We start from the raw sequence: 14,249 nt of genomic DNA, 5'->3' as shown, positions 1-14,249 counted from the left end.
TAGTTGTTTAATTCATCTAAAACTGACAGAGGATGAATCCAGGCTGCAGTTTCTTACTAGTTTTGTCATCAGTGATCTTTAGACTTTGATGACTGGAGGTGTTTTGCTAAAAAATGCACCATGGGAGTGAGTGAGCCACGGGATTATACCTTTTAATTCTTCGTTTTTAAACAAAGAAACAGATATTTTTTGCATTTTTTCTCCTTGTCTGTAGGCAAAATGAAAGTTACATCCAAGCAGACACTAGACAAGCCTCCTCAAATCAAACTCCTGCTGTTTAGTACTCACCGTGTCGAGTGAACTGAACTCTGTGAGTAAACACACGCACAGAAAATGCTTTAATTTTCATTATTTATTCATAATAGTCTATAACTTTTGATAAAATACACTTTTGTTTACAAGTGCTGATTACTATATTACATTCACCCGGAGTTTTAAATGGAGACAGAATGACACAGACGTATTAAACAAATTCACCTAGTGATAAACGTGACGTTTAAAAAAAACAAACAAAAAAAAAAAACGTGGGGTTTGCTCATGACACACTGAACAGTCATCTCTACATGAGCTGCTCCTCTGAGAGCACACACACACACACACACACACACAACAGGTAACTTCAGTGACAGAGGGGGACTGCTGCCTGACTCGGGTTTCAGTCCTTATTAACAAAGATTTCAGCTGCCTTTTGGGTTGATTGAATGATTTCTGTTCATTGTTTCTGCAGTGCAGTCCAGTCCCCCCGACTCTACACGTGTAAATACAGCATCCTAACATCACATTCAACCAAATAAGACCTAAATATTCATGGTGGAGGGGGGGGTAAATTAAATTTGTGCAGAATTACATCCTGGTACATGAGTTTTTAGTGAAATTATTAAATTTGTGGAAACCAGTTTCCCCACAAGACATAAACCCCCCCGTCTACAAACACGTTTAAAAATGGACCGTGATTAATCCACTCATCTAAAAAAAAAATGTTGCTTTAAAAACTTTGTTTCATCAGGTAATGACACGAGTGTAGACAGCTAAAACGACACATTAGACAACATCTCTATGGAAAAATATAGACCAACGGATCCGTTTAAAAAAAACCTGGGCCATACAGAATTATTGATACCTGGGCAATTTTGAATTATAAAAAGTCAAGTTATTTTCTGTATGGTGGTCTGTCCAGTCTAAACAAAAATCATAGGAAAACGGACAGCCAAATATATTATTATAGTAAATACCCTGTTGATTTTCAAAAAACAATTAGCAAATAGAGTTTTTTTTTTTATATTAAAATATATTAATTAAAATATATTACTTTGATTAACTAGTCAAACATTAAAAACAAGTTCTGATTATTTTGTTTTTCTTTAAGGTGACTTTGGCATATTACCTTGGAAATAATTGCTATAAAACAGGCCTACGCTGCACCTCCAGGAGATTTCAAAATATAGTCGATGCGTCTTAAATTTGCACGCGAAAAACCCGCCGAGGTAACTCTTCACACTGGCCTTTTTTCTTTTCAGTTTTTCTGTTTTTTGCATGGTAATATGTGGTAAAGTAAGCGTTTATACTGTGTTAACATCGTCATAATAATGCAGCTACAACAGTGTTCACACCACAAAATGTGCTGGTTCGTCACACGCGTACATTATCGTACATTACATAAACGCGATCCAGTATTATTTTGTGCTTACAATCATTCATACCACATATGAATGGAGGATAACTCTCTCGATCCTCAAGGCAATTTTGAAGTGAAGCGTTGAACCCGCCTGTTAGTCGCTGCCGTATTGTACCTCCAAATCTTTTTTTTTTTTTTGTAAAACTGAAGCGTACTATGCTGAATCAGTCTAAGATAAAGCATTTAGCGTTTTAGCATAACTTACTGTTCTTCTCTTTCTTTCTTTCTTTCCACAGTAAAAATGATTGTGTAATAATAAAACAGCTGGATATGCTCGAGCAAGGTGTGCTGCACGGATAAAATAAAATACATTTCTACATCTATGCATATACCGTAAATGAGCAGATATTTACAGTGAAAAAAAAACAAAATCTTCATTTTCTCCTCCTTTGCCTTGAGTGTTTTTTCTTTTCTTTTGTTTTTTACTGTTTGCCACTGCTGATCTATTTATACAGACATACGAGCGTGAGAAAAACTCACCACATCTATCTACAAACTGGCTTTTTTTCGAGGAGAAAATGCAGGTTCACACAGTAGGAAGTGACTCTGGACCTTGACCCGGAGTGGAAAAGATCTCAATTTGTCCAAAAAAACAAAAACATATAGGCATTTTCATATATAAATGATTCTTTTTTTCCTCTACGCTTGAATGTAAGTGCTGTACACGGTTATTACCATAAGTCCAGGTGGTTTTCAAGTGCATCGCCCTGTAACTGTTAGTCAAAAACCAAAAAACAACAGATGCCGTGATGTGCAATCCTCACGAATTCAAAATGTATCTTTATATTCTCTTTCTAAAACTATACATGCTCTTTCTAGTTCTTAAATCTGAGTGTGTTCAGTAATAAATGTACAGTTTTTTTTATATAAAATAGTTACTGTAAGTTGCACTTCCCTGCCATGCGTGCATAAATGCCAAATAGGAGGTACTCTACAACCAATGATTATCATTAGCGCCCTTTTTTTAAACGATTTTCTCTTCTTCTTTTTTTTGCCTTTAACCATAATTGATTAGGCCCAATAATAATAATAATAAGAATAATAATAATAATAATAAAAAGTGTCAGTCTAAAACACAAAAACAGTCTCATGTTCTACAAAAATAGCAACATTCATTTTTCCCTCCTTTTTTTTCTTTTTAAAAACTACACACACACACACACACACACACACACACACACACACACATCACACACTAAACCTAGCCGAGTGCAAACATTGCCAGATTTTCTCTCCGTCACACATCTGACAGACTAATGATTTGATTGAAAACTGATTGACATCTCTACCAAAAACAAAACAGATTCATAGATGTTGGTGAAACTAAAAGACCATCCAGTGTAAATCTTTGCTTTTCCGACAGCGACCGCATGCTGGTTGTTGTTTTGTTTTTGTTTGTTTTTGTTGCCCGGAGCTAATTCGCTCCGCCCGAGCTCCGCCGGCTCTGTATTGATTCTGGATGACCTGCTTCTGCTTTGTGCCTCGCTTCAACACAAATCAAACTCCCCCAGATATTATTATTCATTTTCATATATATCATCGTACGACTAAGCACGACACGCACAGTTTCGAGGGGCCGATGCAGTCGTCGTGGCAGAAGGCGCCACATCCTTTGCACATGATCATGGCCTTCAGTCGGCAGTAGCATTTAGACTGGACGTCCTCCATGTTGGAGCCCTCGATGTACGACTGTTCGGGTGAGGGCTCGCCCTGGTTGCCGTGGTCTAACGAGTGACCGGCAGGTATGGTAGTGACAGTCACTGAGAAAGACATGACGCTGGCGTGGTGACCACCGCCACCGCCGCCGCTGCTGCTGTCGGCCTCAGTTGAGGCCGTGGAAGAGCCTGTCACTGCAGTGCTGTGGTTCAAAGTGTGAGGTACAGACATGCTGATAGTGCCGCCGTAGCATGATGCTGCCACAGGTTCCTGATTATCGAGCGTTCTCTGGGTCTGAAAGGCAGGCGGCCGCTGGTGACTGGGGTCCACTTGGGTACGATATGGCTCGGAGTTTCCTTGATTACTATTAGAGAGTTCGAGGTGCCTTCGGTGTGACTGAAAAAAAGGGCTGGTGTCTTTGGCTGTCGCGCTGGTGTTGTTGTTGTCGGCACCCGCTGCACTATCCTCTGATCCAGGCTCAGTCTTTACATCGACGCTCACGCCGTCGCCTGACTTTGTTATCGAGTGTCCCTGCTGCTCGGTTTTAACCCCAGACACAGGAGAGAAGACTTTTCTGGCTGGTTCTTCTTCCACGGCCGCCGCCTCCTCTCCTTCTGTGCTCTCCCTTTTTAAACTGGACACAGACGTGTTTGGGATGGCGGACTGGTGCAGCTTTTTGCTCTCTGATCCTCGGCCGTATGTGGACACATTGAGCAGGTAGTGTCCTGTCATGGCGGGCCTGGGCATCCTCTTACGACTGAGAAATCCTACCGAGGTCCTGGATTGGTTGTGACGCTCTTCGGCATGCACCAGCTGATGGACTTTGTACTGACTTTGCGTGTGCTGAGGAGCCATACTGCCAAAAGGCTGGCTCTGCTGAACCTTTCTCTGCATTAGAGTCTGTAGGATCTGCTCCTGAGTCTCCTTATCAGGAAGTTCCCTATGATGTCTCGTGTATTCTGAGAAAACTCCCGCTGCTCGTCCTGCTGCACTGAGCTGGTGGGACATCTGCTTATCAGGCCTGTGCTCAGCAGAGTGTGATGTCTTACCCTTAATACCAGAGGGTACGTTTGCCATCTTCACTTCCACCTTGGATAGCGGCTTCGGGAGGATCTGATCCAACGGGACCTCTTTGCCCTGCAGAAGCTGAGTGACGAGCGGGTTGTTTGCAGGGATGCAGGAGCTGATCCGGGTTGAAGATCCTGCTGGTGATGGGTTTTCCTGTCCCTTCAGAGCGAGCACAGATGAAGGAATGGGTTGCGTTGATGTGTTTGAACTCTTTTGAACACTATGGGATCCTGCACTGACAGCACCAGCAGAATGACCTTTGTGTTTTTCGACAGTTATGCTCGAGTGAGACCGGTTTGGGCTTATCTGCCCAAAAGGGTCCAGTGGGCGAGAAGGAGGTGTGCTGGTTTGACTGCCGTCGGAGGCTGGCAATCTGGTTGACACCTGTGGGGACGTTGGGCCGGGACCGGGCGATGGCTGTTTCTGCTCAACACTTCCTCCCCCTGGTCCCGGGCCTGGCACCGCTCCCTTCGATGCAGATGATACTGCGGCGGCCGCTGCTCGCTGCGCTCGGGCAAGCTGAGCTTTGGCTTTGATGTCAGCCAAAGTGCGAGCGCCGGTGCGTCCTGGGCTGCTGAGCGGAGCCGGGAGGGGAGTCCTGGGTGAGACTTGGCTTGGTGACAGAGGAACAGGAAGAATCCGAGACACTGGGATCTGGAAAGTGAAAACAGGGATTTATTTCAAGATATGCATGAATACGCAAATGAAAAACATCCATAATACAAGTTAAAAACACGATTTCTGTGTGAAGTTATCGTCTCTTGCTGAAGATTTAGGAAGATAAAACTCTCTGAAACATAAAGATCAATGACAGAGAAACCCAGGAGGAGGTTCAAGAATTTCTTTGGACATTTTGATCATCTTTGACACATTTTTTGCCCGGGATTCTCGTCTGCCATTGGAATCCAATCTAACAGCTATGAATCCAAGCTGCACAGAAGCAAGCTACAACCTTGTCATAGCCGCCTTTCAAGCCTACAAGTGATGAGTTTTTGATATTCAAAAGATAAGAAAGACTAGAGGAGACTTTGAATTCACAAACATTTCCCTACCTTGAGTGGTGGAACCCTCTGATTTGTTGGAGTTGGTGTAGGAGGGCTGGATGTGGATGATGCTGGAGGAGATACGGAGGACACCGACGACGACACGGAGGAAACCGAGGACATACGGGGCCTTTTCTCTGGCGTCAGTTCGCTCTCCACCTCACTGACAGATTTCCTTTTTAGTGGCTCTGAGGGGCCACTGGGCTCAGGGATGACCTCTTCGCTCTCCTCAGCGGGCTTAACCACAGACGCCGGCTGATCCTCTTTTAACTCTGAACTACCCTTTGGTGGACTGCTCTTCTTCACAGGTGATTGAGGGAGTTCTGTTTTCTCCTCCTTCACTTCCTCTTTACGCTCCTTTTCGGGCAGCGTACCTACCGCGGCCCGTTCAGTCTGTCTGTTAACCTCGAGTGTCGTCACTGCAGGTGTCGGTGCAGACGGTGCTGTTATGTTCAACTTACGATCCTCAGCGTACTGTGAGCGCCGTGTCTTCATGGGCTCTATGGTGAAGACCAGCTCCCTCTGAGCAGTCGGCGCCTTCGGAGGCTCTTGTGTTGGCTTCATGTTTTTCGCAGCGGTGGCGGCAGCGGCGGCATCGGTCTGGCTGCTGTCCTCGGTGCCCTTGGGATCCTCCGGTTCTTGAACGGCAGGTCCTGTCTGATGAGATAGAGACTGGAGCCTGGCAGACTCCTGATTCAGATCAGCCTTCGTCAGCTCTTTGGATTCCTCAAAGCTGAGCCCAGAACTAAACAGAGAGAGAAAAGAGGGAAGTAGAAAGACAGAAGCAAATCCATAAATTCACACAGAGGTTTATAAAACACTTTTCAAATAAGTGGTATGAATACACGGAGTTGCCAATCAAAACATATTAAAAGCAACATTTTAGTCATTGGTATTGTTTCGTAAATTTACTTTTTCAACTCTGACAACTGAAGTCACACAAGTTGTACATATCTTTACATGAACAACACATACTCTAAACCTGAGAGGCCCTATAGAGGATATGAAGTATGAGATAATGCGGGTATAAAACTTTAAAAAATAAAAAGTCTTTTGCAAGTCACCCAGTGACACCACTTCGACTGGCATCTTCACACACGATCAATGAGCCTCCAAATTAGATACATTTTTTTAAGCAGCAAGCAGGTCGATTCAATTTGATTTCGCCTCGTCTTGACGCTGTTCAATAATGTGATGGATGGTAATAACTGTTCCCGTGTAATTCTACTAATAATACAGTTATATGTTTCCAAGAAAGAAATCTTACAGGGTAGTCATCTACTCCTGTAATGTGAGAGGGAGGTGAGGGTGGTGTTTACATCCTATTTGGAATCTCATTCAACTCTACATAATCCTCAAACACGCCACCATGTAATAACAATGCATTTCTGAAATTAGATATTCAGTCTTGTTAATGACATAAAGAGAAGTAAGGCTCTGTTTGTATTATATGTCCTGAGAGTTTTTCATTTGATTTGGCTTCTTGGAAAATGTGAAAAAATATGCCAACCTCTCCAAAGCTGGATCAAATTAGTCAATTAAGAAATAATCTAAAATTTTCAAACCTACTTTTCACCGTAATAGTTTTCAAAGAAGGCCTCCTTCCAGTGCTCGACTTTCTTTTCCTTCTCGATTTCTTGCCGCATTCGTAGCTGCAACTCGGGAGTGAACTCGCCTGTGAAAGGAAAAGAAAGGTTACATTATACCTGATGGCATAATTTCAACTTTGCATACGAACTGAATGCCGTTATTATCACTTCAAAACATTTGCACTGACCCTCAGCCAGTCTCTCTTTCCATGACTGTGCTGCCGATGTGAAGAATTCATTATTTAAGGCAGAACTAGTGACCTTCAGAAGGCCGTCCATGCAAGCCTGGGGGAGAGGAGGCACAATGTTATGACTAACATCATCACACTCACCATCACTGCATCAGTACATCGACTTATGCTTTCCATACAGTGCGTGACATGCAGAACATGTAGAATCAGTGAATATGGAACACTGTATAGAAGTTATAGCTGTTCAGGCAGACACATCCACATTTAATATTAGGTAATGCAACAGAAGCATGATAAATATATATAATCTTAGAGCCACCTGCCGGTCAACTTCAGGCAGAAGTTTCAGCAGCCTCTGTTGGCAGTCTGGGGGCAGGACAGAGAAGGTGTGCTTGTTGATGATCGCCCTCAGGTTGGTGTTAACCAAAATGGAGTCTGGTGTTTCGACATCTATTTTACACTTGGTGCGTTTGAGTTGCCCTGCGACAACAACAAAAAGAAAAAAAGAAAAACAGGAAACAGATGCACGTCAAGACAGATACAGCAACATCGTCTTGAGTAATTCACTCTCACGTGTAAGAGATACTTTATTAATCTACTTTATTAATGAAAATTCTTTTTCATTCTTCTCAGTTTTATTTACATGCATTTTAACCCCGAACACACATTACACAGTACAAGGGGTAGGGCACGTATCAGATATTAAACTGATAAGAACAGATACTACACCCGATCTTAGCCAAAAGGCTGAGAAGTGGTTATGTTTTGTTTTGTTCTGCTAATGTGGAATCACTTCACTTGTTACTCAACTTCTTGAAACGACTGCTGTTAACCAACTTGTCTAAGTGAGTGGGCAGATCTGTGTTACAGAACAGCGTGTCATCCAGTGCAGAAGCGTGGTCGGTAATCATTTTTTGGACAACAATGAAAGTCTGCGGCAAGGAGAGAATACTCTATAAAAAGGCAATCATTGTTGGTTTTTGTCTTTTCAGGGGATTTGTTGACAGCAAGAAAATGATAAAACATCACCAGCCCTTACTTTTAAGATTTCCAAAGCACTAAATTTAAGTAGATGTCTGACTTACCTGCACTAAGGCGGCCTGACCTCTGGGAAACCTTCCTCGGGACGACTGGGTGGCATAAGTCTGCTTGTAAAAAGTGAAAGGAGTGGAAGGAAAATCTCTGAGAAATTGCAGGCCAAGATTCAACTGTTTCCACACAATTATCTGACTCATGCTTGAACAAGACAATACAGTGGGTTTATTGTACTGCATCGATATCAGTAATTTATGTTGAAAACCGTGTTATTATCATGCATTGAACATCAGTCCAAACTCAATATTACACCTGAATTCTGTGAGCTGGGTCTACATCTTTTGTAACTATTCATTTGATTTTATACTTTATTTGACATCTGCCACCTACCAGTCTTGGCAGTAATGTCAGCCATATCTTTGATGGTTTTCAGAAGCAGTCTGGGGCTGGAGGTGGTTGGCATTCCCCCCTGTCTGCGCTGGTTTCTCTGTTGCTGCTGCTTCAAGGCCTGAAATCAAGTGAAATAAGGAAGGAACAAAAAAAAAAAAAAGAGAAAGAGTGTGAATGTGTGCAACCCTCCGCTTCCCTGCAACTACTCCCCACAGGGACACTTGCCTGGTTAAATAACAGCTAAATAACAATGAAGCAGGTTGCATAACACAAGCGTAAATTATCTCTTTGTGGTAAATCTGTCGAGAAGTCTGAGCACGTCACAAACAACAGATTAAAAAAGTATTTCAAGACAGTCCACTGAGTGCCTGTCTTTTGTTTTTAGCTGACTGAAATTTTAAAAAAAGAAAAGCACACCACGGGTCTCTCCAGCATTCTTTTTTTTTTTTCTGTCCAAACCACCATCTTCTAGTGTTGCCTATGCCCAATAAATGAATACAAATTGGTCTTACAGAGCTGAAAATTCCACACAGCACAGATGGAGTGAATTACAATCTGTGCAATCAAGTGAAATCTAATTAAATGGAACACAAAACGCACGGAGCAGCCAATAGGAAAATGTTGGAACGGGTGGATTATGAGGACATTAATACTGTAAAACCAGCTATAGGCAGTTTTCCCTGACGCCTTGTTGTTTCGGAATAATCAGCACAAGATGTTGCACAGACAGGCAGTGGAAGGATAAACATGGGGTTAGGTACATGTTTACTGAAAACGTGTCAGCAGAAAAGTTGAGATAAATGTGGCGAAATCTGCAGAAAAGCACGAGTAAATATTTTGACATGAATTAGAGGCGTTAAAAGAATCTAAACACATCTTAAGCGTAGTTATTTCTTTAGAAACGTGGTGTATTAATGCAAGAAAAACTACAAGAAGACACTGCTATACCTAACAAGGATGTATTGTGCGCTGCAGAGTGGGGTGGCAGGGATTTATGCAGTGCATACGGTGTGTGTGAGTACGAGGGTGTGGCAGGAACTCATAACATTTCAGATGTGTGTTTGCACAAATTGCGACTACAGCAATAAACAATCGAATAAAAGAGAATACAGAACCAGTAAGTACCTGTTTTAGAGCTTTCTTGCTGTGTTTCTGCGAGGGAGAGATGAGTTTACTGGTGGGGACAGAGGGAGACGAGCATCGAGGCTGCGGAGAGGACGGCTGTGACTGCAGCTTGGAGGGAACTACAAAATACAAAAGGCACAAAACATATGTTACAAAATACACTTCCTGAGGGTGGTGTGCAGACTTTATCACATCATGCTTTTGTTTTGATGAAAGCGAAACCAACACGCCACACAAAGAAGCGGATTACGTTACCTTGCTAAAATATCACATTACTAAAAAAGGGGTGAACATCTCAATAGGGAGATTGTTCACAACAACCTATATTTTTGATAAAAACACCATGTCTACATACCGTCGCAGCTCTGCTTGTTTCCTTTTCACGGCCACTTAATTTGCATTCTGCCCAGCAGTTCTCCACATTGATTAGTTCAAAAATAAATCTATATCCGAGTCCTCCCACTCAGATGCAAACAGAGGTTTATTTGCTTGGCAGTTTCTAACTTGTGCACAATGAGGAAGTGGTCACGGGGCATGCTGAGAAAATACAGTTTCCTGTTTAAACAGTCACTTAAAATATTCAAGTAGGCAGAGAGAAATAATGAGAGTCAGCGAGAGCGCAGCCTGAGGAAAACAAAATAATTGGTACTCAAAGAAAAAGCTCCTTCATCGAAGATGCCCTGCAATCAGGCACAATCAGGTGTGCCGCAAAAGAGCAAAGAAACTGCGACTACGGCGGCGTGACGGTCGTGTGCAGCCTGCAGCTTCTTCCCGCTGAATTACCAGAAGACGTTACGGACGCGAGCGCGTATGTTTAAAGATAAAACCCACCTTTCGCTATCATCATGTCTGATGCTCAGTGTGCTCCAGAGATTATTTTGTGATGAGACGGTGTAATTTATGTTTGTGGTGGAGCCACTTTCTGCCAACTTGCTTCTTCTACTGATGCTTCAGCTGGTTTCCTCTATTTCCGCAATAACTTTTGACAACGGCTGAGGAGGGGGCGGTAACTCTCAGAGTCCAACCAACCAGCAAAAATCAGCTACAGTCTCTATTGCTTTATTCTTTATCAAAGGAGAACAAGGTATCTTTCTCCTGTTGATTCTACCTGAATGATTTTTGAACAACTCTCCTGGAATCAGAGAAAAATTCAAATGAACTTTGTATTTTAGTGGAAATTATCTGCAATCAAGCTTGAGTGCCCAGTTCCTGGACATGACAGCCTGACACAACAGATGTGGCGACACACAAAGCGTTAAAAATGATCCTGTATTCAGCGCACAGTACCTCTTCGCATCCACCTTCCTCTCCTGCCCTCTTGAGTGATGCCGCTGCTGTTGTTTTCTGTGCTCTGAGAGTCTGAAAGATTGTCACTGCTCTCCTCAGAGTCTTCCTCAGACAGCTCCTTCGCCACATCTGAGATGTCCTTCTACATGAAAAATAGAATACACACAGTGTATTACGTTTATGTTATAGAGGGAGAGAAAGAAGAGTCAAGCAGACACATCGTGTGAAGTACACATTCATATTCACACCATACTCAACCAAAGCATTCATAATTTTTTGAGTATAAACATAATTATCTTTGATTATCATGTCATGATGCTAACCAAGATTTATGCTTCCTGTCCCTGGAGTTCACTGGCAGATGGTTGCAATTACAATTACCAACATTAATGATCGCGAATGATCTTTACCACAGTTTTTTCTAGCTTCTGCTTTGTGTCTAACCGTACTAACCTTTAATGTGTAGACCCCCATTCTGCCTGGAACTTTGTAGAAGATCCCCTCCTCGCCACGAGAGTTCGTGTGCAGCATTGCGTTCAAACATGCCAGCGGTGAGGTTCCACTAGATCACGGGAGAAAAACGCAAATTACACATCTGTTCCCCAATAAATCAGACAGCTGGGAGAGAGAGAGAGAGAGAGAGAGAGACGCAAGAGTAAAGGGTAAATGCTGGTCTGATATCTGGGGAGAAATTGCTATCATGCATCAAAAGGGACATGTGGGAGTTCAGGTCAGATTCACGTCAGTGTAGTTGTGAGGCAACTTACTGAATGCTTTATACAGAGTCAGTTGCATAAAATGAATCCAAGACTAATCTAGGTCATTGTAAGGAGGTGATATTCTCAGGTACAACTAAACATAACTATATCTGTTGCATAAAAATCTGTCCTGGTGAACTTTTAGTTTAGTTAATTAAGAGAGCGCGATAACGCCTCGGCATCCACGCCTGAGTTGTTTCCGGAAAAACACGGGAAAGAAAAAACTAATTCTGTCAATTTACATTTTGTTGTTTTACACCGAGTAACATACAGTATATTACTTAAAGCAACTTAAGCGAATGGTTAGTATTAAAATGTAGTGTAACTGAGAATAAATGATAAATATTGCGAGCTAAAATCTCATTAACGTTACACCCTACCTAAATACTTGATGATGTTATGTAGCCGCATTGATAAAATCCTTAAAAACATTGCCGTCAGTATCCATGCTTTACTTTGTTAGAACATAAAGCGGTTTGTAACTTACTGAAAAATAAGAGGAGAGATTACGTTTTTATGCAACAGGTGGCTATAGATAGCTATAGCGAATCTAGGGAAATGAAATGCGAGCGTGTCGTCTAACGCTGGCTGCGTCTTTATGCAACCGAACCTAGGACATGTTATTGTTAATAACATGCAAAAAACCAAACAAAGTGGCATTGCAGTGAGGTTGTTAAAATAAGGGGTGGGTGGGCGGAAGTGGAGGGGGTGGGGTCCTAGCTTTTTTTTTTTTCTCTTACCTTCTGGACGAGAACAGTGACAATGAAACAAAAAGAAATGGAACAGTTATTAATTAATCGTTACTATGTGAGCAAGAGAAAGGAAAGTATATGATGTGGTATCAAAAACAGATGGAGAAAGCTGTAGTGCTCGCTCTCTCTCTCTCTCTCTCTCTTTCTCTCATGCTCATGAAAATTCCTTCAGCTCTACAGGACATCTGCTGGATATAACACCAAGAAAATACTCACCTTATTTCCTTAAGCCTTTCTCTTTGAATCACCTGCAAGATCTCTTTATGGCTCATGGGCGTGTTGGGGTATTTCTCCAAAACCTAGAATAATAATAATAATAACAAAAGAAAAAAGTCAAGAAGGGTTCAAAGCAGAGTAATAAACCACGGTGTGGTCTCAATGTTACATTAGCTGAATAATAAAAAAAGAGTACAGGATATAATACTCAGTGTAATCAAGACCACAAATCTTTCACAAACACTGTGGCTAGTAGATTTAGATCTTCTGCTATGATGTTGGTCGTCCCTCAAGACCAAATATGCCTATCTGCAATCATGCTTTTAATAAAACAACAGGTGGTTATGTTATGATTTTAACACATGGCAGGGAAACCACTGCTTTATGTTACGGCATGAACAGGTAATACACTTTAATAAGACAAGTTAACATTAGTTGTGAGCTAGTATTTACATTCACATGCCTCATCTGCCCGTCTATTTCAGAAACTCCACATACGTGTTTTTATTTATAAAGGTATATTTAAGTCATGAAATTATTCCACAAACTGAATTCACAGGTTCACTCTTATTCAACCTGACAATCTTTAGACCTTCATCCTGCAAGGTTTCTTCTATGACCGTGAAGTGAGATTGGTTCAGGTTATGGTAAGAATATCAGCCAACCAGAGTCAGAGGAGGGCGGGGATAAGGGATTACATGATATTGAATCAATGTTTCTATGTGTAACTTGTGTATTTGTATGCTGAGCTACATGTGTGGTTCCCAGTTCCTGGCCTGGGGGACTAAAGTTACTAAAGTTTGGACAGTCATCGTGGCAGCTGGGTCTCTCAGGGTTAAATTTGTGAATGTTAATTATTGAATTAACTCGTTTAAGAGTTCTTTAGAGTACTCTCTTGGTTAAATCCATTCACCCGTCCTCACTGCTTTTTCTTCCGATATTGTGGCTCTGAATAACTTTTATTTCACAGAGGTCAATTTAGTTTTCTGTTCTTTATAACAGTGAAATTTCAACTATCGTAGGTGAAGGTTAGGGTTAGGTATAAGCAGACGCAATGTGAAGGGCACGGGCACATTGGAAAAATGTATAAAAGATACTTTGAAGGACTCTTAATTACACCAAGATTGGTTAAAAAGGGAGAGTTAGAAGGAAGGTAAAAGATAAAATAAAACAAAAACAATAAAGGAACAGTGGAGGATCGTGGATAAAAAAGTAAAAACTCAGTGGCCACTATTCAAGTGAAGCAGCAGGAGTATCATTCACTCCTGTTCTCCGAGATACCTCTGCCCATACCCTTGTTGGTTGGATATAACAGAGTGAGTGGGACATATTTATTTATATTATATATTATATAATAGCGGTTTAAGGGATCGCATTATAAGTGCTATATGTAATCAAATGGTTAACCGTATGTACTCACGTTGATTAAGTGCTATGAAAACAACCCCCCCACACACACATCTA

At 41.8% G+C, this 14,249-nt stretch overlaps 1 protein-coding gene and 1 pseudogene across 3 annotated transcripts in view; both read right to left on the bottom strand.

Moving 5' to 3' along the window:
* Positions 1–342: 342 nt before the first annotated feature.
* asxl2 (ASXL transcriptional regulator 2) overlaps positions 343–14,249 on the bottom strand; it is a 16,845-nt gene continuing 2,938 nt past the window's right edge. Inside the window, exons 2-13 of one of the 3 annotated variants that reach the window (XM_019277868.2) lie at positions 12,786–12,868; positions 12,558–12,560; positions 11,513–11,621; positions 11,060–11,201; positions 9,773–9,891; positions 8,648–8,765; positions 8,308–8,367; positions 7,542–7,702; positions 7,220–7,316; positions 7,012–7,117; positions 5,452–6,187; positions 343–5,053 (exon numbers count right to left, since the gene is read on the bottom strand). In XM_019277868.2, coding sequence (XP_019133413.2) covers positions 3,212–5,053; positions 5,452–6,187; positions 7,012–7,117; positions 7,220–7,316; positions 7,542–7,702; positions 8,308–8,367; positions 8,648–8,765; positions 9,773–9,891; positions 11,060–11,201; positions 11,513–11,621; positions 12,558–12,560; positions 12,786–12,868 — 3,576 coding nt within the window. In that variant the 3' untranslated portion in view covers positions 343–3,211. Of the gene's footprint in view, positions 5,054–5,451; positions 6,188–7,011; positions 7,118–7,219; positions 7,317–7,541; positions 7,703–8,307; positions 8,368–8,647; positions 8,766–9,772; positions 9,892–10,603; positions 10,756–11,059; positions 11,202–11,512; positions 11,622–12,557; positions 12,561–12,785; positions 12,869–14,249 lie in introns of those variants that run through there. The other 2 variants (XM_019277869.2, XM_019277870.2) reach the window with 2 other exon arrangements.
* On the bottom strand, positions 7,747–7,981 carry LOC113744647 (uncharacterized; annotated as a pseudogene).

This window comes from Larimichthys crocea, chromosome XXIV (assembly GCF_000972845.2).
Source record: "Larimichthys crocea isolate SSNF chromosome XXIV, L_crocea_2.0, whole genome shotgun sequence".
NCBI lineage: Eukaryota > Metazoa > Chordata > Actinopteri > Sciaenidae > Larimichthys > Larimichthys crocea.
Note: the sequence above shows the minus strand (reverse complement) of the source record. Positions and strands in the feature narration are given on the sequence as shown.